This window comes from Brachyhypopomus gauderio, chromosome 4 (assembly GCF_052324685.1).
Source record: "Brachyhypopomus gauderio isolate BG-103 chromosome 4, BGAUD_0.2, whole genome shotgun sequence".
In the NCBI taxonomy this organism is placed as follows: Eukaryota; Metazoa; Chordata; class Actinopteri; order Gymnotiformes; family Hypopomidae; genus Brachyhypopomus; species Brachyhypopomus gauderio.
This window is the reverse complement of record NC_135214.1, coordinates 14,388,948-14,412,744: the sequence shown is the minus strand read 5'-3', so window position 1 is coordinate 14,412,744 and position 23,797 is coordinate 14,388,948. Positions and strand designations below refer to the sequence as shown.

The 23,797-nt window shown below is 44.8% G+C and overlaps 1 protein-coding gene and 1 long non-coding RNA gene across 4 annotated transcripts; one reads left to right on the top strand and one right to left on the bottom strand.

The window, feature by feature from the left end:
• Positions 1 to 3,249: 3,249 nt before the first annotated feature.
• On the bottom strand, positions 3,250 to 16,541 carry igfbp2b (insulin-like growth factor binding protein 2b). The gene is made up of 4 exons (XM_077002480.1): positions 16,033 to 16,541; positions 7,519 to 7,679; positions 5,416 to 5,556; positions 3,250 to 4,208 (listed from the first exon to the last, which is right to left on the bottom strand). The coding sequence occupies exons 1-4, from the start codon at positions 16,385 to 16,387 to the stop codon at positions 4,050 to 4,052; spliced, it is 816 nt and encodes a 271-aa protein (XP_076858595.1). The 5' UTR covers positions 16,388 to 16,541; the 3' UTR covers positions 3,250 to 4,049.
• Positions 16,542 to 16,788: 247 nt separating this feature from the next.
• Positions 16,789 to 21,104, top strand: LOC143512321 (uncharacterized). 3 transcript variants are annotated; one of them, XR_013130429.1, is made up of 3 exons: positions 16,789 to 16,998; positions 19,653 to 20,043; positions 20,440 to 21,104. It is a non-coding gene; the product is annotated as an uncharacterized LOC143512321 (long non-coding RNA). The 3 variants fall into 3 exon arrangements; XR_013130428.1 differs by having other exon boundaries at positions 20,420 to 21,104; XR_013130427.1 differs by lacking the exon at positions 20,440 to 21,104 and having other exon boundaries at positions 19,653 to 20,331.
• The last annotated feature ends 2,693 nt before the right edge of the window (positions 21,105 to 23,797 follow it).

Below are 23,797 nucleotides of genomic sequence, written 5' to 3'. Positions count from 1 at the left end.
CTCCTGCACATGCAGACTAGTCTCTGCACTAGCGAACGGCATGAAAGTGAGAATAATTTCATATCGTGCATGGAAGTAAAATGTGGGGTGCTTATGATGAGTGATTTTTTTAGTGGCTGCAGTAGAAATAGTAGCGATAGTATCACCTTGTTATTAGTTTAATAGATATGTCAAATTGTTTTGCTTTGCGATTTAATTCCTGTAAACGCTGCTGATATTGCCGATAGGCTAGGGTGGGGAAAATGGCCTAGAACAAGTAAATATTGCAGGTTTATTTCTGGCAAAGACTTCCTCCATTAAAAGTCTGCCTGGAGGCTAGTCACCTGGTTCCCAGTAGAAGGCAAAGAAGCCATGCAGGAATTAGGAAGTCATTCAGCACGAGCTCCAACATCAAGGGCCAAACATAGACCAACACAAGGGACAAACTCACCATTCAAATGAGAGAGGATGCCAACTCTTCTGATCAGTTTGGAGAGGGTCGTGTTGTAGAGATAGCACATTTTAATCTCCATTACGGGCAGATTAGATAGTGGTGGGAGGATGGGATGGAGGATCTGAAAATTGGCATCTTCTGAACTGAAATGTCAACAAAAGTGCAGCCTTCACCTTTTGCCGCAGGTTGGTGGCGGAGATAAAGGACGGATGCTGAAATGGTCAAACATGGTGTAATCCAGACAGCATTCTGATAACAACTTTCACCCTATACAATGCTGATATCAGTGCCGAATATGTTTTTGCATCGCATATTGCAAATGTGTGTATGTGTGTGGGTGAGTGGGGGGATGACGGGTGGGTCGTTTTCCTAGCGTTCAGTTCAGGCCTTCCTTCCTCGGATAACTGATAGCTGAGGCTTACAAAAGCCAGATGTGACTTATCACGGCGTTCGCTCTTGAACTAATATGGGACGGTATTTATTCCCAGGAGGCAGATGAAGAGCAGAGCAGTAGATGCAGACTGGAACACGTGCAGGGGATTCGATTTGTGAGGCAGTGAACATGACAATTACCATTGCCTTCAAAGAATCCAACAACTGCACATTAGACTTCAAAGAATCCGTGCCCCTTTTATTGCTTAATTAGGCCAACTACTATGGTTGGTTACACGTGCCTTGTTACACCATGCCTAGAATAATGATTATCACAGGCTAGGATCTGCATCAAACTACAAGCACACAGACATTCCATGCATTTTAAAGTCATATATTGACCCATATCATGTATAGACCAAAATAAAACGATGATAATATTATCTGTATTATCTGTAAGCAGTCACAATGAAATGTGACCAGCTGTAAATCTTTTCTGTATTAGTCATGGGGCAGTAGACAAAGTCCTCCCAAAATTAGCTCACGTAGCCCAAATCAAAGTTTTATTTTCTATTGTATCACAGACCTCTCCTGTGATGCTGTTGTGAACATTTTGCCAGTGTGATGTGGGAGGGGGAGGAGGAGGAGGATGGGTGGTTGTGTGTGGGGGGGGGCAAGGTCATGGCAGGCAAAACACACCTACACAAGCAGCACACAGCAGTCTGCTCGACCGCAACCTTTCCATGAAAGAACAAAGTAAAGAACTGCCCTAACTTTTGCTGCTGGTTTCATCCGATCTTTCTGCATGAATCATAAACGAAGGTACAAAAAAACAAGAAACAGGTTTGAAAACAGTGTGATTGTTCATATTGCCCTTTATTACAGGACTTTAACAATAACTGCTGGTACATGTGCATTTACAGCTTTCTCAACCCCATTCTGAATCAGCGCCAGGCACTTTTTATTTAGCGACTATTTCAATGATAACAGGGCAAAAGCAGGCAACGTCTGATGGGCACCAGAAACGCTCACTGTCCGACGCTAACATGCCTACAGCTACACAGTGACACACAAAAAGCAGGAGAAAGAGCAAATGCCAGAGATACGGGCTACGTTGAACCTGCCTAAGAACATCTCCCTGTTGTCCAAACACAGTGAGCAGCTCTGACAGTTTTACACGGCATCAGATGGTAAATACAGCTTCACTCCGGTGTCCTCTGGCTTCAGGAACGGCCCGGAATCTTTCTACACGCATACACACATGCATTCATGTCACTATACGCGTGTGCATACACAAACATACACACATTCAACAAATTCTTTCGACAAATCAATATGACCAAAGATCACAGGAATTGGTTTTGCTTCATTTTCAAAGCAGGCCAGACTTCACTGTAACATCGGAGCGTATACACCAATCTACTTCAGAGACCAACTCAAATAAAAAGCTCACGGCCAGGGTCTCAGCAAGCTCTCTGCTGGCAATGGCACCGAAAACGAACACAGCCTGCACCACCACAACGCCAAGTACAGAAAAGCAAATGTACCAAAACTAATTTTAAAGGTGGCTCTACATGAACTTTCCATGTGAGCTACTGGAGGTTAATATGGCTATCTGAGAGGTGAACTTAAGAGATCCAAGACACATTTGTTTACAATCAATCAAACTTCATAAGCTGCTATTTCGGGGTCCAGTCATTCTGGATGCTATGCTTGCAGAGAGGAAACAAGAGGGCACAGACAGACAGACAACATGATCACATTTCACAAGACTGATTAAGATGTGATCCCCAGCTTTCACTATGGTCAATCGCAGCCCTAATTTAAACATGCCTACCGAGCACCAATCATAGCCCTGTTCCTTCTAAACATGCCCACTGAGCACCAATCATAGCCATGGTCCTTCTAAACATGCCTACTAAGCACAAATCATAGCCCTCGTCCTTCTAAACATACCTACTGAGCACAAATCATAGCCCTGGTCCTTCTAAACATGCCTACTGAGCACCAATCATAGCCCTGGTCCTTCTAAACATGCCTACTGAGCACCAATCATAGCCCTGGTCCTTCTAAATGTCCCTACTTATGCAGATCAGATCTAACCAGGTGGGAAACATCCCGACATTTGCTCAGCCTGCTCACTCACCTCTGTGCACCACTTGGAATCCATTTGCACAACTGCGGAGTTCCATTCCCCTCCACTAACCCCTGCTCTGAGCCCTCTCCTGTGGCCCGCCCCTGGAAGATGTCAAATAGCTTTGTAAAGCATGGCCCATCTGCATTACAAGCATATATCTGCAAACCTGTGTTTATTTATAGGAACCTAACCCACTTAGTATCCCATTTGTCAATGTCAGCTTGTGTCCTAATCTCAACCTCTGTCAGCACGTCATTAGTAACTATCCCCAGTCCCTCAAAGCCACCCCCCCTCCACCCACAACCACACCCCCCCCCCCCCCATGCTCCCTGGCCCCCAATTTTTTCTGCCTTTATACAAGTCCATGCCTTTTTTTCCTCCTCCACCTTTCTGAACAGCCTGAACACCACAGGCAAGGCACATCCACTACAGAAGATGCAGCTCCGCAGGTTTGGGTGGAGGAGGGATTGCGGGTGGGTGATGGAGGGGGCAGTGAGGGGGGAGGAAGCGCTTTGAAAGAACTGTTGAATACAGGAAGTCAGCACTGTTGCACTCATCATCACAATGCATCGTGAATAGCCACAAAAAAAGTCAATAAAACGATATTGTTCTAGCTAAAACTGCATACATTAGCATAACAATAAGCCTATGATATAATTCTCTACTTTGTGTGCGTTTCCGGTTTGAATTCGAGTGGTTACAGCAATAGATAGAAAGGTTCTAAAAGAAAACGTGGACCAAACTAAGACAGCAATGGAGCCTCAACCCAGGAATCTGCTCTCATACATTCAGGAGAGCACAAGAACCTCTTTTCATGCTTGCTGAGTTAAGGTCCAGGACAAGCCTCCGAACAGGAGGACGTCTGTCTCTCATTGTTAAATTTAGCATACAGATGGACCGTAGAGGCGGGGGACACCGTTCGTCTCTCCTTCCTTTGCTTTTGTCATGACACGCAGCTCTTTCTCTTCCCCCGTGATTAAAATGCAAATCAAACCAGAAATGAAACATTTATACACATGTACACACAGGAATATATGCATGCAGGCCTCGTCAGATTCCTCTCTTTGTTCGGTGGCTTCGTTTGCTCCCCGGCGGGTGTGGACACGTCTATTTCTCCAGGCCCGCGGGGGGCTCCAGCTCCGGTCCGCCATGGAACTGGCTACAGTTGGGGTCACCCCTCACCCTGACAGAAGATGGAATCTGGATGCCAGTGTGGGGGTTCACGCACCAGCATTCGCCCCTCTGCCCGTGGGTGGACATGTGGCACTGGAACACAAGAGAGGGGCGGGGACAGTGAGGCAAGGGGAGGCGGGGTTTAGAAGGTTAGTGGAGTGCTGGAGAAAAGCAGCGACCGAAAGGGAGGGGTTTAGGTTGGAGCCAGGCGCCCGGTTGCGACCGCACCCGCCTCATTGGCCACAGCGTGGCTCTGTACCTCCCACTGAGCACTCCCAAAATTAGGTCATAATTGAAGTGGACGTCGCTTACATGGGGACCCAAAACATGGTAGAAGAAGAAGAAGAAAAAAAAAAACTTTCCAATTTTTTCCTTCAGTGACAAAGAACAAAAAACCTGACAGTTACAGTAATGGTGAGCGGAACAAGACAAGAGTGAGGAACAAGGAACAATTTGTGGTGATGAGGATGATGAGGTAGACTTTCAGCAACAAAACAGAGCTTTCACATCAAGAATAATATGCTCATTCACGTCTCCTGGGCACAAACACTCCCGTTTTACCACCACTGTGTAATCCTGTGCGTCATCGTGTTGGTATGGATAGCCCAGCTCATATCATTGTTTTGACTCTAAAAATAAGCCGGTCTCTATCAAGGGCATGCAAGAAATCGAGAAAAAAAAAGCCAGATTGCAAAACAATCTAAATTTCCCACAATCTGCTGGCAAGAGAAGTACGGCCTTGTGACTCCCAGTTTAGACACAGACACCTTCGTATCAACATAACATGGTTACTTCCGAAAGTGTGGGAGCAGGTTTTCAAACACGTCTAATCTCACTGTCATTCCATCATGTTTTCATGCCACGTTGTGCAATGGATGTGGATCAGAGGTTGTGTGTTGCCTCATGCTAACGTTATGCTACGGGGGGGGGGGGGGGGGGGGGGGGGGTTGTGCTCGTCGCCGCCGTGCCGCCTGGGTCCAGCGCTAACAGCTTCGGAGACAGCGTCACCTGATGGTTGTAGTATCTTGTTTATCGGCTTTTGATTAATGCTGGACAAAGAGGACAAATTCTTATCTTTCTCTCTGAATGAGGAGTTGAGTTATGGCGGGAGACAAGGTCTCCATGTTGCTGCTGATATAGCATGAGGCTAAGAGGAGAATGAAGGACAGAGAGCTTAAGAAGGTTAAAGTCTTCCGATAGGTTTCAGTCTTGCGCCATTTCGAGGAACACGGATGGTGAACCTCCACAGGTCTGCTGAAGCATGGTAACTTGGATAACCTTGCCTTGAGTGAACACATACCTGTTTCAGATTGTATTGTCCTTTCTGGTCACAGTTAGGGAACTTTAGCTCGTACAGGTTCTCCAGAGGACCCTTGTTGTCATGGAAGGTCATTTTAGAGATCTCGTCCAGCACCTTATCCAGCTCTTGCTGGCACTGACTCTGTTCAGCCCAGCCAGACACACACACACACACACACACACACACACAGAAGAAAGAGGGAGCAAGATAAGAACCAGTTCAGCAGCCTTATAAAACATAGCTGATATTCATCGCCCGCTAGCCCTGGTCTCTCTGCTAACACCAGGAAAAGCAGCTGCATCAAAAGAGCTCTCTCACTTTCTACCTCCTCTCGTTCAGGTTCTCCTCTCCCTCTCTCCCCCTCGCTCTCTCTCTCTCCCTCTCTCTCTTGGCCCAGGATAAGAGGGTACCAGGAGTGCACTCAGCCAGGGATCTTATCCGTATCATGTGGATGAAAAGCCCAGCAGCAGGGCGCACGCTACGCTCAGCACCCAGCTCTCAACACACATGACATCAGCATCACATTCTCATAGAGTTTCTGCTGATCATAGGACGTGTGATGGATGGACGCTGATGATTTCGGAATCCTTCCCAGCCCTCCATGTCAAAGCCAGACCCAGGTTCTCTGGGTCCATCCCTGTAGGGAACTACACAGTAGTGCTATTACTATCATGCTGCTCTGTGCTAATGGTCTCATCGGATGTCTTTTTGCTCGACCACTTTTTATTGCGTGTCATCACACAGAGAATTAAACGAAGGGGGAAATTGGAGAAAGTATATCAGTTTTTCAAGCATCTGTAGTGGCTAAAGGGTCTGTGTTCGTGAAGCCATCCATATCTGGCAGCTTCAGAACTTGTGAAATTAATTCTAATAATATACTTTTCCAGAAGACACTACACTGCTAAACTAGAAAGGGCTGAGACTATTTCCAGCCAAGCAGCTCTTTGAGAAGAAAAGCTTGTGCAAAGAAATGTCTGAAATCATTTTGAAGGAGACAGAGCTGGCAGGTTTAGGATGAGGTCATGCAGCGCTGGTCACCTGGCTGAAGGTGCAGGTAAGCTACGTTACCTTTCCAAGAAAACTTAATTAACTCACTGTAGATATGTGCTGATGGCCAGATGTGATAAAGGTGAGCAGCAGAAATACCAGTACGATGAGGGTTGGCATTTGGGTGCATTGGCAGAGCTCACTGAAGCATTTCTGCAGAATAGTCTAAATACAGTCATCAAATCACTCACCGCTACACCTATCTGTCATTAAACTCATTCTAATGGAGCTTGCACAGTAAAAACATGGACCTGCTACAATGATGACTAGTTTTCAAACTATTAAAGCTGGTAAATATTTGCAAAGATGCAAATATTACATTTTTGTGTGCCTCTGTGTGTGTGAGTATGTGTGTGTGTGTGTGTGTGTGTGTGTGTGTGTGTGTGTGTGTGTGTGTGTGTGTGTGTGTGTGTGTGTGTGTGTGTGAGGGTGTGGTATCTGCTGGTTTTTCTGCTGGCAAAAATATTCTGCCTATAAAACCAGACAAAATCAGTGATCACCTACTGGGGCAGAAATTTTTTAAAAACTGTATATTTTGTTTTTAAAACCAAAGCAACAAAAACATTTCTTTTTGGTTACCGAGGTAATGGTTAGGGTTAGAATAGAGCTCAGAACCTCATGTTTTGACAAGGCATAAAAGCAAATTTGTGTGTGTGTGTGTGTGTGTGTGTGTGTGTGTGTGTGTGTGTGTGTGTGTGTGTGTGTGTGTGTGTGTGTGTGTGTGTGTGTTTGTGTGTGTGTGTGTGTGTGTGTGTGTGTGTGTGTGTGTGTGTGTGTGTGCGCGCATGTGTGTGTGTGTATGTGTGTGTGTGTTTGTGCGCGTGTGCGTGTGCGCGTGTGTGTGTGTGTGTGTGTGTGTGTGTGTGTGTGTGTGTGTGTGTGTGTGTGTGTGTGTGTGTGTGTGTGTGTTTGTGTGTGACAGATAACCAGAAGAGGGCACTGCTGTACTAAATACAATGCCAAGGTCAGCACTGGGATTTCAACTGCATTTTCACACTGGCTCAGCCTGTACCATGTCACCTGACTGGTAAACTTGGTTCCTCGGATGACACTCGCCTGTCTGGGCCGAGGACCCTTGAGCTCCTCCACACGGTTGACCATCATCCTGGTCCTTTGCTCGTTCTGATGGTGCCTATAAGCAGTCTCCCTGATGTGCCAGTAGTTAGCGTCTTTGGCCAGCTTCTTCTGAAAAGGAGACCTTGTATCGTCTGGATCTCCTGAGGTAGGCAAAATAAAATGGCACATTTTAAACAACAAGCACATCAAATCACAAATGGGATAAGCAGAAAAAACCATCGCAATACGCAAGCTCAGTTTGCAGTGGCGCGTACTGCAACGCAGCCAGTGACTCTTAACGGTGCAGTGGAAGCACTTTCACTCAAATCAGAGTTGGCAACATGGGGTTTGGCAGATAATCAGAGGACAGACAAAAGTGTCAGCTGGATCTTAATATCAGATCCTGAACTAGACAGAGATAGCAGTCTTTCATCTGCATAGGGCTGGTTCCGTAACGTGCAGGTGAGCTGCTGGTAGCCATCTTGCACTCTACAAGCACTCTACCACTCTTATAAGCAGACAGGCTACAGTTGAAGGCTGTAGACTAATCATTTGTGAAGGAGAAAGCAGTGATCATTTGGAAATCGATCCGTTTGAGTGCCAAGCCCTACTGTGGTGTTCTGAGGCAGGTACGGGGCCCATTCCAGACTTCATGGATCCAGATGTGCATGACCTCAGTCTCTGTCCCTTTCCTCCAGATGCCCTAAGCAAACGTTATTTTGTCTCCTTTAATCAGTGGACCATCAGGGTGCAATTACCATCATAACGAACCCATCTTAACGAACCCATCTTTCTTCCTGTTTGTTCTGGAATGTGGTGTGCATGCAGTCCCTTAAGGGGCCCCACTGGGAAAGTCCCACTCTGCGACGTCATTTCTGCTGCGAGCGGGCCGCTCGACCTCGACGGGGTCGTCTAGCCCGCCGTCCCATCATGCCACGGCTGCAAGTGGCGCTCCGCTCCAAGATCCCAGCTCCAGAGTGACTGGATATCAGTACGGGCCCGAGTGCCGGAGTGAACGAGCATGTGCAGGAACGACCAGACACTCTCCTTCGTCCGTAGCGTTGCACCCATTCGGGACAAGACAGGCCTAAGAATAGTGTGAGAAACTGCCAGGCAACTTTTCCAAGACTTGCCTCATTTCAAAAACTGGCGCAAGCTCTTTGCAGTGGACACCTGCCATTACGTAGATCCTAAAGCATCCTCACTCCTTGTTCACATTCCCGGGACTGGCCCCAGCAACGCCTCCTACTCAAAAGGCCTTTCCTCTCTCTGTGTGCGGCTTGTGTGGTCTGGCCGGACATGCTGACCTCTCGCACACTCTCCGACACTGCAGTGCAGGCGGCCACACTGCTCACACTGACGCGTGCAGTTCAAAATCAATTTCTATATTGCATTATCTGCCTTGATCACAATAACTCAATTACTTGATTTCATTCTCATTTTTCTTGATATGAAAAGGCTAATAAAATCAGAAAAAACAGGAAGTATTTAAAAAGGCCATGCTTATAATACTTATATTATTTTTAGATTTCCCCTTAAGGCAAAATGGGTAAGGCAGAGGAAAGACCAATATTATTTCATTAAGATACAAATTAACAAAAATTTACCTCTAAATGTACAAACTCTTTAGTTCTCAAGATTAGATTAATTAATCTCATTGGATTTTCACATAACATACAATATACATATGGAGTCTATTTAAGTAAGCCCACAACTGTATATATTTTGACTATATTCATTATAGATTTTGACTACATTCATTATAGATTAAAGCCTGAAACCAGAACCACGACATAGTCCAAGCACAAGATTAAACTGAGCTACTTGTATTTAATATGTCTTAAAAACATGTACACTATTATACTTGTGCAGAAAGCTCTGGTGACTGCACTGGTTTGCTCGATTAGTTCAAGCCTTGGGTGCTGAACCACCACCCCAAAGTGCCCCATCACTGCACGCAGGGAGACAAACCAGAAGACAAAGATATTGATTGAATCTTGTCCAGCGTTTACCCTTCTGATCAAACATTGACAGAATGGCTTTGCAGCCCCACTGAGCTTCTCGTAGAAGAATAACAAGAACTGCCACAAGAGCAGGGCGGCCATGTTGTTTTCCACAGACGGCTGCAGTAAGGTCTATGTGTCTGCCAGACCTGCGCCATCAAACAGTAATGGAAGAAAAACACAGACAGCTGGGATGCCTGAAAAGCTGGCGGCTTCCTGGCTCTGTCGCTTATGCAAGCGCTCAACTTTTGCAAGGGTTCTGATCAGGCAGTACGCAGAGGCACAAAACCAAGGTCCACATCACAGCAGAGTTTCCTTTCTCCGGTGAAGCTGTTACTCACCGTGGCATTCCCTCACGGGTGTGTGTGTGTGTGTGTGTGTGTGTGTGTGTGTGTGTGTGTGTGTGTGTGTGTGTGTGTGTGTGTACACAGGCAAAAGGTGTTTAGAGAGGGACTGTGAGTATATCACTAAAAGGTACAATGTTGTATTAAGCCACAGAGTTTCAAACATTCACTCTTCACTTCTTCTACACAGTTTCTACACAGTGTTTATTCAGCTTAAGCCTCGTCTCAGCCAGGATCTATTGTCATATTTTCATATGTGGAACACATCAACTACTATTTCGAAAAGTTCAAGTACCGTTAATTCGAAAGTTGGAAAAGACTTTCAAAAGTTTCAAAGAATTTCAAAGGTTTCAAATAGACTAAACTGCCTTTCCACAGTGTCCCATAATGGAGTCAGTAATGGTGCTTTGTGGCAGTATGCAGTATGGTGCTTTTTAAAACAGGACTTAAAACTTATCTTTTTAAATTAGCATATGGATGAGATTTTTATGTTATATTGTATTTTTATGCATATTTATTTGTATCTCTTAATTGTATCTTATTTTTCTTGTGTTGTACAGTGTCCTTGGGTGTCCAGAAAGGCGCTTTACAAATAAAATGTTATTATTATTATTATTATTATTATTATTACCTACTGCACAAAGTTCTAAACTGAGCACACGTGATCCAGATCCCTGTTGTGACTTTTCTAAATGGCCCTGTTCTTCAGACGGTGTTGAGCTGCAGCCGTAGAGACATTCCCTTTCAAGTGGATGGCTAGAAAACAGATCTTGGACTTAGAAAATGCATGTTTTTTTGTTTTTGCCATGTGTCTCTTGTAATAGGAAGTGAAGCAGGGCTGTGTCTGCACCACAGGAAGCCCTCCTGCTGTGGCCATCAGGCACTTTTGATATTGCAGCTTTAAGAGGTAAAACATGTGACTGCCTGGAACTTAAAGCTATAATTAAGGTACTTTTGAGCGATATTCCGCACAGCAAGCTTGATCACGCTGGTGGTGGCTATTCCGCAGTCAGGGTTCATGATATGGGTGCTGATGACTGCCGGGCACTGTGCTGCTGTGTTTATCAGGATGGACAGACCATTCCTGCAGCGCCCATTTAGTCGGTGTGTTCATGTATCAGCTTGTAAAGGTTACATGGAGAAACAGAAGATCTCCTTGACGAGTTCACGGCAAGACCGTGAGCCTCTTCCAAGGCTCCATGTAGCCAGTTGTCACTCTTCTAACCATGCACGTTTCATATTAGTCTCAATGTAGTTACTCAACCACTCACAGTCATTACTGAGCATTACGCCCCAAGATGAATAACTTCTTAATAAGTCTGGAGGTTAGGAGGTTATATGATGTGAGGCTTGGCATCTTCAGAGGTCTCATTTTGGGAAACACTGTTCAGAGAAGCATCTTAGTCACAGGCCAAAAGGGTATGTTCCTGTCACGGCCTGTGACGACCTGGGCCTATAGAAGCATGTTGCTTGATTCTTGCTGATAAAGCATTCTCAGCCTGTGGTTAACCAGAATGTGAATATACCACCATGTAAGCTGCTGTTCTGTCTTGTCTTATCTGTAATTAGAATTGCAACGGTGAAACAGAAGTGGTGTGATGTCACCAGCCACAAACGCGCCCGAGGCCGGGCTGGCGAGTGGGCGCTGGTGAGGGCGCTAGGTCGAAACGCCGTCCGCAGGAGCCGTGTGCGCCGAGGTCCCGAGCTTGCGTACTCCACGTGCGAAAGCGCTGCGTGGTCTGCTTGCTTTCGGCGCCTCCCGTGAGCAGCTCCCTATTGCATGCGCAAGGTCAAGTGCAACGAGGCGTTTGAGTGCTCGCGCACGAGGAGGCGGTAAGCAACATGGGGGAGGAGGGGCTTGGCACCACGTTTCACCTCAGAGGAGAAGGCAGTTTCGGGTTTTCCTGAGGACAATGCTCGGCCAAAGCCAAGATGCCATTAAACCGTTTGATTTGTTATGTAGCATATTGTTGATCTCTTTCTGACACCATAGCAACTAGATTCTACCTGTCATAGGCTCAGGCTTTTGACATCATTCCCACCTGCTCAGCACTCAACAGATAACACATATGAGATGTTGCTAGGTATCTGATATTTTGGACAGGGGTTGCCATGTACAGCAGTTTCTAAACCAAACAAAAATTATTATTATTATGCAAACACCCAAAAAATCCTCCTTTTAGAAACAAACAGTGCTGATATGACATTCTTCTGATGCAAGCGGACTGGATGAAAAGTAAGCCATCTTTCTTTGGGATGAGGTTACACAGTGTGCAAGTATCCCTTCTTCTGCCCTTCATTTGAAAGCACTATGCCCATATAGCACAGATTTGGCTATCACAACTGCCAAAATATCAGAAACAGACAAAGCAACTCTGAAAGTTCAGCATCAACCATGCAGAGGTTGCGGAACAGTTTCTTCTGCAACCAGAAAAGGCTTACACTGTCAGCACAGCCACAATGAATATGCACAATTCGTTCCACAATTTTCTCTTTTTTGCATATCGTTTGTGCTGAAGAGCACACACAATTACAAAACGCTGCTGTATTCTTCCCCTGCACTGAAAAGGCAACAAGATTTCGCCTGCAAACTGTTTGCCAACAAACTGTTCTCCTGCCTATGTTTTAACTTTTGAACTTTTCATCTCTGTTTTCTGTCTGAGTATCGGCACCTCAGGCCTTGTCAGTTTTACAACACGAGGTGAAAGACAGTTGGACGTGTCAGCCGAACGGTGCTGCTTTGAACACAAACGCCCCGATTTCTTTTCCAGACTGCGGGGGGTCACATGAGAGGGCTCGGGGAGATGGGGGGTCAGAGTTTATTTCCATCGCATGACTGACGGCCCTCGACACCCTTAGGCGAGAGTGAAGCAAAGGAGCTTCAGCGGGGTCGCAGGTGCCGACACGCTGCCACCACCCATGTCCCAACCCCTCCCAACCTCCACCATCACCCCTCCACTATAATTAGGCTGTGTGTGTTGGGTGTTGGAGGGGTGAGGGTTGGGGGGGGTGGGGTGGGGGGGGGCATGCTCGAGCACATCACCACACTGCAGGCCTGTGAGGGCAACCAGAGCAGACATGTAACAAAAAAACAAGAGGAAAACAAACAGATAAAATCATAATGTGCACTGAAACATAAAAATCTACCCAAATGTTTCAGCCATGGAGAGAGAGAGAGAGAGAGAGAGAGAGAGAGAGAGAGAGAGAATGAATAAACATAAACCCACATCTGAAACAAAGAAATATCAGGGTCCTCAATGTCATTTTGAGTAATTAAACCTCCCCACCATCACTGCCATCACCCCTTTGGTGCAGAGTTCACTACTCATCCATCTACATGTTTCATTATTTTATAATTAATATGTAATAATACGGTGTTAAGAAGGGTATTATTGTGGCTTTTTACATCTATGTGAAGATTCCATGGGCAGAGGACCTAAAACAGCAGATTCTATACATGTTTCTGAAACATCCCTTGCATGATAAAAACAAGGACAATTAAGTCAGACCTGTCCGATGACACCATACACATATACCAAGGAATACAAATTTAAAAAGGCAACAGCTATCTCGCGCATTCAAGTAAAAGATGCTCTGCTGTGTGGCCCAAGGCAGAGTGCCGGGACGCTTACCTCAGTCTCACAGCCCAGGGCCATATCTCACACTTACAAGCACGCTTTGACTGCAGCCCATTGATCAGCTGTCACTGCCAGAGACGTGAAGGCCCAGGGAAGAGCACGCAGGCAGGCGGGAGCCCAGCATGAGGAGGTGAGGGGGATACACGTCCCTTGCGGACACGTCGCTCTTAGCAGGGAGCGCTGCATGTTCACCCAAGCGGCCTGCAGCACGGGAGCCGAGCACAGGTGGGGCGACGAGCTCGCGGTTCGAACGCCACGCGCTTCACGTGTGACGACCGCTGCGACTTCACACAGTTCGGAGCGGCAGGGCTTTGCGCACAACTGGAGCTGCGACCGGTCTGTACGCAATGATAAACCGCACCCTATAAAGTGATAAAAGGACTTGGTCTTAATTTGCATATTTCAAAAATATTTAAACGGTAGATAAAATACTTTTGCGACCAATCAGAATCATTTTTATTCCGCAGTGCTTCTAATGTAGGCCCTACACGAATTTGCTCTGATGTGGTACAAATAGAATACAACATTCAACAGAATATGTTGAATAGAATTTATGTTTATAAAGAATATTAGTAAATGTACAGTATGCACATAATATATATGACTTGAAGAAACAAAAAGGTGTAGTTCTCCGATCTTATCACACTCGCTCACTTGTACGCAGTATTGCACGCTCACCGTCTGATATATTTTCAATGTCACGTAAAACACGTTAACTAGCACTGTCATTAAAAGCCAAATGCATACTAGATTGATTTGCAACATGAGACTAAAAGCAGACTTTCCGAACTGCGCACTTGGGACTGCGGCCTGTCTTGGACAACGAAGCAAAACGGATGAGTCATAGCAGCAGCGTGGCGCTATAGAGACACGCAAACCTCGCATCTTTTTGTTGGGCCTCGCCGTTACACTCGTGTTAAGAGTCCCACCATGAGCAGGTCACGTTCAGCAGCGGAGGGGATCTTCTGCAGGGCTCGTTTGGAGCACATATCTCACACAAGCCCATGATGACAGACATGCGCACAGATACTATTTCTGATTCTTCATAAAACTACTAGTGGTGCATGGGATTTGGTATAACTGAACTCAACTTTTTGAGGGAGGTGATCTCAGTTTAATAAGCCAGCCTTCAAAATTCTTTTTTATATTAGCTGGATTTTTACATATTGGACCGTATTTCATTGTTTAAACTTGCAGTAGTGTTTTATACGGCAAATCTGAGTCACTGGTTCTGACAGGGCCAGATTATTTACCCCAAGGGTTTGGCAGGCCTCGGGCAACCCAATGAGCTCTTGGTCATTCCAAAATTCACTGTTTCATGCAGAAACATCACAGGCACCACAGCTGGGCAGATTCACATGAGAGGCTGGACCAAGTTCAAAGTCCATTGTGCTAATCGTTGCCAAACTACATTAACCTTTTCCCCCTTTGATTTCTTGGAAATTCAGCAGCACATTATGATAATGGCGGGCAATTTGTTTCAAAGCAAAAGCCCCTGGCAGGGTTTAGTTGCTGCAATTACCAAAAAAGAAACCTGTGACAAGGAATCTGGGTCGCATATTGAACCTGCAGAGAGATGCCAGATAATGTAAGTTTATTGCTCATCCTGTAGTTTAAAGCTGAAATGACAGAACTAATCTTAAGTTACAAAAATGCTTTAGATTTCCCTGATGCACATTTCTCTACCCACGCAGTTAAATCAATACACCATTTAAATAGGACGAGTTAATTTAATAACAGAACAAAGTAAGCAATGCGGTCACCATGTAAAATGCGACCATCAAATGCAGCCCCCATTTTAAAAGGGAAAAGCAGTTCTTGGATTTTTTTAAAGACATGCATGACATCTGAAATAAAGAAGAATGTAACAAGGTTGTCTTTTATCTCGCTTCTAAATAATCTGCTCAAATTACGTTATTACTGCGGCGTTATCGCGTCTTCAAATGATTGCACTGCATATTCCTAAAATAAAGAAGGTGTAAAGTCGCGAGGCTGTGGGCGGAGCGCGAAGCAGTGGGCGGAGCGCGAGGGCAGAGGGATGGGGAGAGAGGCGCCAAACTGTAATGCATAGTGAACGAAAGTCACACGGTCAACAGTTCAACAGGTGATAAACTTGTTAGCTACAAGAATCCCAGCCTTCTGGTAAACCGATGAACTGATATATTCTCAAACTCAATGGCTGACCGGACACAGTAACCTAACGCATTCCCTGATAAACTCTCTGTGGATTTCTTAGCAGTTCACTGAATTATCAGTCCGTGCAGGAGCCACCAGAGCAGATTACGCATGAATTACATATGTACGTACATATTAAATTCACGATTAATAAGCACTACGTGTTTAAAATGCAGTCTTAAAAGTAGAAAGCTCAAGGACATCAATTGAAGGGCGTATCAACATGATATGACCATATGAAGTACACCAGCCTCCCATACGCGCAGTATGTAAAGCACAGCAGCGCACAAACGCTGTGGCACGTAAACTTCACGCAACGCACAATAACCGTGATCACAGTCGCAGATAACTCACCGTACTCTGGATCAGAGTCATCCTGACTGGCGGTGGGCTCCACTCTGCTCTCGCACCGTCCGAGCCCTTGTAACAATTTCTGCAAGGGTAATTCTTCACCCGGACTCGGATTACACCGCAAACCACTCCCGCACCTCGGTGTGTAGACGCCGCAAAGTTCTCCGAGTTGTCGGGCGCAGACGGGGCAGCAGCCGCAGCCGGGCTCCCTCACGATCTCCACGCAGTCGGTGGCGGGCGTGCAGGCGGCTTGGCGCTCCGCGGTGCAGCTCGGGCACCGAAACACAATCTCACCCGACGAGCTGCACGGCAGGGCCAGTGATGCCAGCAACACACTGTAGACCAACTGCAAGAACATCGTGTTAACGTAAAAAAAATGTGTTTAGATTACAGTTTGCGAGCTGCAAAGCTCAGGTAGAAAAGTAAAAGAGGCTTTGAACAGGTGAGGTTCGGCGAGGCGGTGTGCAGGGTCCTGTTCTCTGTCATGTTCCTCTGACATCACGTCTAAGGGGGCTCAGATACCGTGGAGTCCAATACGCAGTTGAAGTCAGCCTCGCACAACTGTGGGCTCACGCAGACACGAGAAAAAATGTTTTGGAGGAGAAGGGGAGAACCTGTGTGCTCTACACACTCTGTTTTTCTACTTTATTTGCTCCGTGGTCCAGATTGTTTCTTATTATACTTAATGCAATGTACGAAGTAGATGAAATACGTGCCAGATAGTGTGTTATTTGTATGAAGTCAGCTATGCGTTTGTAGAGGATCTGTCTCGGTTGGTTGGTCTATGTGAAGTGGGTCTGTTTACATAAAGTGGAAACGGAATTGACTTTAACATTATTGGGTAGTTTGTGTATTTTAACAGGAGCACTCTGCCCTTTTGTCATTACCATAGCAACTAATTAAATCCACACCTTACATCCAAAGCCCTGGTTTCTTCTTGTGTATTGTGGCTGGTAGTCTGACAACGAGGTAAGTTGGAGTTGCCTATTAACATAACCTAGGGTTAAAGTTACTGTGTGTTATGGTTGTTTTCCAACCATTTTCTTCCATTGCTGGTTTAGGGGTGTTAGCAGGTTTTTGCTAGTGTCCTTTCTCAGGGGAAATAATATGCAGCAGCTTATCACACAATATGCTTAGAACCTATTTGGAAGGAGAGAGGTTTGATGAGTTTAGTCTGAAATGTATGTTTGATGGAAATACTTGAAGAGAACGTCTTTTTTGAATTCATACATAATGGAAGATATGAAAGATTTGATTGTAGATCCAACTGTTCTCATAGTTGGTCCATGATGCTTTGATTTCTCGGTTCTTGCATTGGATGCATTGATTTCTATGAAAATTCCAACTAATTTCTAATAAAACCAAATTTGTTAATGATACAAAACCACCTCAGTACTAGAACACAAGCTAGTTTAGCCATACTACTGCCAAACTAGCTCACTCACCTTCTGTCAGTTCACTGGTTAGCACAGTAACATCAGATGAACATACATCTCAGTACTGTGTCACGGCAGTGTGTTCTTCACATTTATGACTGACAATCCAGGTTAAAGATCTGGACATCTAGGTATTGGAAGACAAAATTTCAGCATCTGCAGATGTGCAAAAAAGGGGGTTAGTGTCTAAAAAGCTGGATAGGATATATTTTGCACTTCTGAAGATGTGACAGACAGGTTTTAATATCTGAACTTCAGGTCTTGGTCAGTTTTTAAAATCCATTTCCTCACACAGAGCAAATACATCTGACCAAATACATCTGACCAGCTTCACAGAAATATTGCTGTATCTGGAAATCTGCCTGAAAACCCACAATTAACCTTCATGAGGCAAAATACTTCCCCAATGTTGTTAAAATAAAATATATATATGAAGAAAATTCCCTGGTTAACTGCAGCATATTGTGGTTAAAGATGTAGAAATAGGAATACTTTCAGGGAAATTCACAGGGTTTCCAGGTGAAAAAATAGGTATATTTCAGACAGACGTTCTCCATCAGCTGTGGAAGGAAGGTGCTTCTCCAACTGTATCTGTTCTATATGCTTCCTCCTTCAAATGTTGTCCTTCCTTTGGACTACAGCATTCCTGATTTTATTACGGACCAGTTCCATGGCAGCCTCAGCAAATCACCCTATTAAAAGTTGAGAAACTGATTACTCTGGAGTACCCTAATGTGTCATAGTGGTGCAGAGGGCTTGTAAAAAAAATAGAGAGAGAGAGAGAGCGCGGGAGTGAGAGAGAGAGAGAGCTTGTAATGTGCAGGCATGCACAGACTGATACCAGTTGAACAGTTTGGGGGTTGGGGGGTGGGGGGGGGGGGGTAAGCTGAAGTGAAGAACCGAGCAGTCTGGACATGTGCAGGAACCGGGACTAAGCCTTGTACAAATGTGCAAGGATGTAGTTGATGGCAGGGTGTTCTTGAATATTTATCATTTGTAGTTTTACAACTGATGCAGCAGCAGTCGTGAAACGCTACAGTAAATGAGCGAAGGAGAGGGTGCTGGGAAAGGCCCCCACGGCCCCGTGGCCCGTCAAGACCTGGCGGGACACTACGTCTCAGACGGCTTTACACTGACAGCTACTGCTACTTTTAGAATTAGCTATGGTTACACTGTACAATTGTGCAATTATTCGACTACAGTACACTATAAGAAGAGAGTTTAAATGAGTCTTGATGCTGAAGGTATCTAATGATGGCATATATATTTGCATTGATTCTTGTAAAGACGTCAACAATACACATCCTGGAGACATTAAAAATCATCATAAAATGTTTTGTTCTGGTTCCTCGGAGGACGCCTTTTAAACGTTAGATAAATACGTTAAAATGATATTTTTGTGCATGTGTTTTTAGGTGTGTTATCTGTTGGGACTATGTTTGTTACAGCAGGGCTAAAGTAATAGGCCCCTTTTCTTGCAGTTTTAAAATAATCGACGTGTTTATTTCAGTATTTTTATTAGACTGTGTAATTACAGAGGAAGGGTGAAGAATGAGAAAAGTTGGAGAACGCCACACAGCTCATCAGGGTCTGAACACAACAGCCAGCTAGCTAACAGCAGCATGAGGAAAAAATCTCTAAAAATGTTTTCAATTCTTCATATAGATTTAGTATTAAATTATTCCAGTGGTATATCCAGTGGCGATATTAGTGGATGTCCTTCAAGTTCCTTGAAGTTTCGTGAAGTTCTGACATGTTTTGTCACACCCCTAATTAGAGCATGCTGTGACTATCTGTAACCAAACCTGCACCGATTAGAATTGGGGTCAAATTTGAGGATTCCACAGTAACATTTTCCTGTTTCAAAATGAATAAATTATGGAAATGCACCCCTAAAGATCGAAGAAGAAATGGAGAAGGTTTAAAGAGCCACACACAGGTGGCTCCAGTATCAGATTTGTCTTCTTTCATTCTACTGGATACTGAAACAATACTGCAACTATTTCACCTGCAACCCAGGTGAATGAACATAATTGGTACATTTATGGTTAGAGTGCTGGCATTCAACTCAATGCGTAGCATTTATTTATATTTTTTGACTAAATATAGCTAGTATTTCAAGTGTCAAAAACTTGAAAGCCTGTTTCCTGTTTGGTCTTGACTAAAATATTCCATGATCTGTTTCAGCCCAACCCAGTGAGGCAAACATCATTCAAAAGTCACCAAGGGTCGTGCAGACTGGCAGCAGAGCAGAAGACCACCTGTGTGACTCTCACAGTACAAGGCAGCGGGGTCAACACGCTCTGACGCTTTCTTGATTCCAAAGCTTCCTGCCTGTGATGCTTGGGTAAAATCCCAGTGACCAGGCACACAGCTATGTGACAGAGCAAGACATTATATCTGGGCCATCTTGAACCCTGTGACGTGATGTCTGATGGGGGAGATGCTTCCTGAACATCGGCTCAGTCCACAATGACGCAGTGTGTATGAGCACGTCAGGAACATTACTGTTCTGTTATCACCACGCTCTCCCTGTTAGCATGACCAAACTGAAGACTGCAAGGCAATCAAATCCAAGGTCTGTGACATTTACGGTTATTACAGAGCATTATCGGTCTGTGCACATGTGGATAACACATCCCCGTGCATGGTTTGCATCATATTTAGTTTGCTCTTTACACTGATGCTGCAGTTTGTAAGCATTCACAAAGTATAAATAACATTATGGAGAGGATTTAAACTGTATACTTGTGTTCGGCAGTTATCTTTACCCTACTCAATGTAAATACACTTTGCTGTGGCCATTGGCTCAGTTTCGTACTGGACAATAAACCAGATTGTCTTCTCTGCAATTCCAAATTATGAAGAGATGTAGATTTATTTGTAAAGTAGACTTTGAAGAGGGTTGAAAAGGGTTTTTCTTTCTTTCCACTCTTTATTTCTTCACATTGAAGTTTTATCTCAAACTGAACAGGTCTTTGGAACCCCATCCAGTGTGCCCGGGTTATTTTCCACACTTCCTCCACCTTCCACGGATTTTTCCAGCCTTTTCTCCCACGCTGTCTCTTGAAGCATAAAGCCAGACAGTGTCACCTCGTCTCTGAGCAAGGCCTGTTGGGTAATGATGCGTGTGCAAATGTAGCCGAAGCATCAGCTCTGTGTCTCACACCTGGACAAGCGATGCAGTTTTCCACAGCAATCATGAAGCTCCTCTAAAGCTTCTTAACTAGACATTTGACTGAAATGATCGCACATCGAGCCCTTGGGGGCAACGTGGCAACTGACTACTTCAAAGTGTCATGGAACGTTCTAGATCGAACTCTCACACAAAGCCATTTGCCCCTCAGAATAAAGGTGTTGCGGCCTCACAGCTGTGTCCTTTTCTCAGTGTCCATGGAACACAATAGGCCTCTTGCATTCCAGACATGAGACATGTACCAACAGCGTATTCAAGATGACAAAAACTCTGCGTGCGTATCCAGTGTGTCTGTTCAGAGGCTAACAGGATTACGCCTGCATCATCTTCAAATAGAAATAAATTCTTGCCATCACTCGTGGAAATTTCTTCCTTAACAGATGGATTGTGATTATATTATGTGTTTGTTGCCTGGCAACCTGAGATGGATGTGCATTAGTTAAATTACAGAAACATTCAATTTTACTCAAAAGAAAAACGTAAAAGAAAAATGAACCAAATTGTGGTAAAAGGTATTTTCACAGCTTTTGGAGAGGCCCATCTTTCAAGTGGTCTGCTCGTCAAAGCAAATTAAACATGGCACTCTGGCCCCCTGTCAAGTATTCACTCTCTTCGTGTAACTGAACTGAACTGAAGCGAAAAGAGAAAAGAATCATGTGGCCATGCAAACGGTCGGCTGCACTCTTACGAGACGACAGGCTGCTCGACACTTTCCAGTTCCAAATGCTGCTCAAACGAAGAGGAACAAGCCGGGCCTCATCTGTTAATAATAATAATAATAATTTTATTTATGAGTGCCTTTCAGGATACTCAAGGACACTTTACATGGTGTACATAATTTAAGACATGGCACATGTTAAATAAATTAAATCAATGAAATACATTACAATTAAAATAAATTAAGAATTCATATAAGCAATCTCAAAAAGATAAGTTTTTAAGTGCTTCTTAAAAACATTAATTGATTGGCAAGTGCGGAGATACAAAGGGATAGAGTTCCATAATTTTGCACCATGAACACTCAAAGCTCTTTGACCGTACATACACAGTTTAGTGGAAGGAACTGAGAGCAGTTGAGCATCAGCAGACCGGGGAGAGCGAGGAGGACAGTATCTGGACAGACTAGAGAGAGCGAGGAGGACAGTATCTGGACAGCAGACTAGAGAGAGCGAGGAGGACAGTATCTGGACAGACTAGAGAGAGCGAGAAGGACAGTATCTGGACAGACTAGAGAGAGCGAGGAGGACAGTATCTGGACAGCAGACTAGAGAGAGCGAGGAGGACAGTATCTGGACAGCAGACTAGAGAGAGCGAGGAGGACAGTATCTGGACAGCAGACTAGAGAGAGCGAGAAGGACAGTATCTGGACAGCAGACTAGAGAGAGCGAGAAGGACAGTATCTGGACAGCAGACTAGAGAGAGCGAGAAGGACAGTATCTGGACAGACTAGAGAGAGCGAGGAGGACAGTATCTGGACAGCAGACTAGAGAGAGCGAGAAGGACAGTATCTGGACAGCAGACTAGAGAGAGCGAGAAGGACAGTATCTGGACAGCAGACTAGAGAGAGCGAGAAGGACAGTATCTGGACAGACTAGAGAGAGCGAGGAGGACAGTATCTGGACAGACTAGAGAGAGCGAGAAGGACAGTATCTGGACAGACTAGAGAGAGCGAGAAGGACAGTATCTGGACAGCAGACTAGAGAGAGCGAGAAGGACAGTATCTGGACAGACTAGAGAGAGCGAGAAGGACAGTATCTGGACAGCAGACTAGAGAGATACTCAGGTGCTAAACCATTCAAACATTTAAAAACCAAGACAAGAGTTTTGTATTGAATGCGATATTGAACTGGGAGCCAATGCAATTCATTCAGCTTTGGGGTTATGTGTTGTGGTATCCAATAAGACCATGGGAAGACAGTTGGGTGTGGGCGACCCCGGGCGGGTGGAGGTGTGACCCGGGTGGGTGGAGGGTGTGACCCGGGTGGGTGGAGGTGTGACCTGGGTGGGTGGAGGTGGTGCTGCTGAGATGTGGTGTCCAGTCAGTGGGCAGCCACATACTACTCTTTCTCTCTCTCTCTCTCTCTCTCTCTCTCTCTCTCTCTCTCTCTCTCTCTCTCTCTCTCTCTCTCTCTCTCTCTCTCTCTCTCTCTCTGAAAGAAGAGGCACTTCAGGATTCAGAAACTGAGCACAGAATTTCTTCCAGAATCTTCCAGATATTCAATGTCCTTTGCATACTGAGCAACATTTGCTTGGACTTTTGTTAGTTTTCATTGGTGACCTAAAACCATTCCTGTTATTTAAAAGAATAAGAGAACAGTGTCACAAAAGAACACAGACACGTCAGTTCAGAGTTTGGGACTCCAAAACACATGTCCTCCTAACAATTTTTCTACTTATACTTGATTGGCTAATACAGTATATTCAAAGTATCTCATTTAATGGCCACTGCAGTTTTACCACAAATATGGTTATTTTCTGATTAGCATAACAGTGCCTCTGGTGGTATTTTTGTGAAATAGCTGTTTTATTAGGAACTCAACAAAAAATCCTTTTTTTTTCAATTTCTCTCTTGTATGGCAGAGAGGCATGGGTGCTGAGCTCACAGAGTGTTTAATGCCAGTCTTTATTCTTTTGTCTAAATTTAGTCTGAGGGCCTTTGACTTGCAAAGACAGACAGAGAGAGAGGGAGGGAGGGAGGAAAAACAAAAAGCCACAAAGCACAGGAGTCTTGTTCTGCTCGTGGAGTTGGCCACAGTGAAAATGTTTTATGGGTAGAATTCAGGGGAATTATTATGAAAGTACTTGTAGGCAGTGCCCTGCCTGATTCAGCTCTCTCATTCTCTCTGCAATCTCACTCGAACACATCTTTACAAAAGCATTCTTACTTATATGCATGTATTTGTGCACTCTCTTACATCCGCATTACACACACACACACACACTGCACACTACCTCCCCTCAGAGACTTGTAGGTCATGAAGAGGTCTCCTAAAAGCACAGATTTATGGTATCAACACTCAAGGGTTAGCATTAGTGGGAAAACTGCCAAGTAGTTTATTGCTGATATCTCATTACAGTCATTGTCTTCAAATGTTTTAGAGACCAGTGGCAGAAACAAGGCTCCCTTAAAAATGGA

Excerpts from the sequence above, each read along its gene's own strand:
- igfbp2b (XM_077002480.1), bottom strand. The coding sequence starts at position 16,387 with ATGTTCTTGCAGTTGGTCTACAGTGTGTTGCTGGCATCACTGGCCCTG. Across the intron at positions 5,557-7,518 it reads AGGGTCCTCGGCCCAGACAG|AGTCAGTGCCAGCAAGAGCT; the intron begins GCGAGTGTCATC and ends TGGGCTGAACAG. Across the intron at positions 4,209-5,415 it reads GACAATACAATCTGAAACAG|TGCCACATGTCCACCCACGG; the intron begins GTATGTGTTCAC and ends CTTGTGTTCCAG.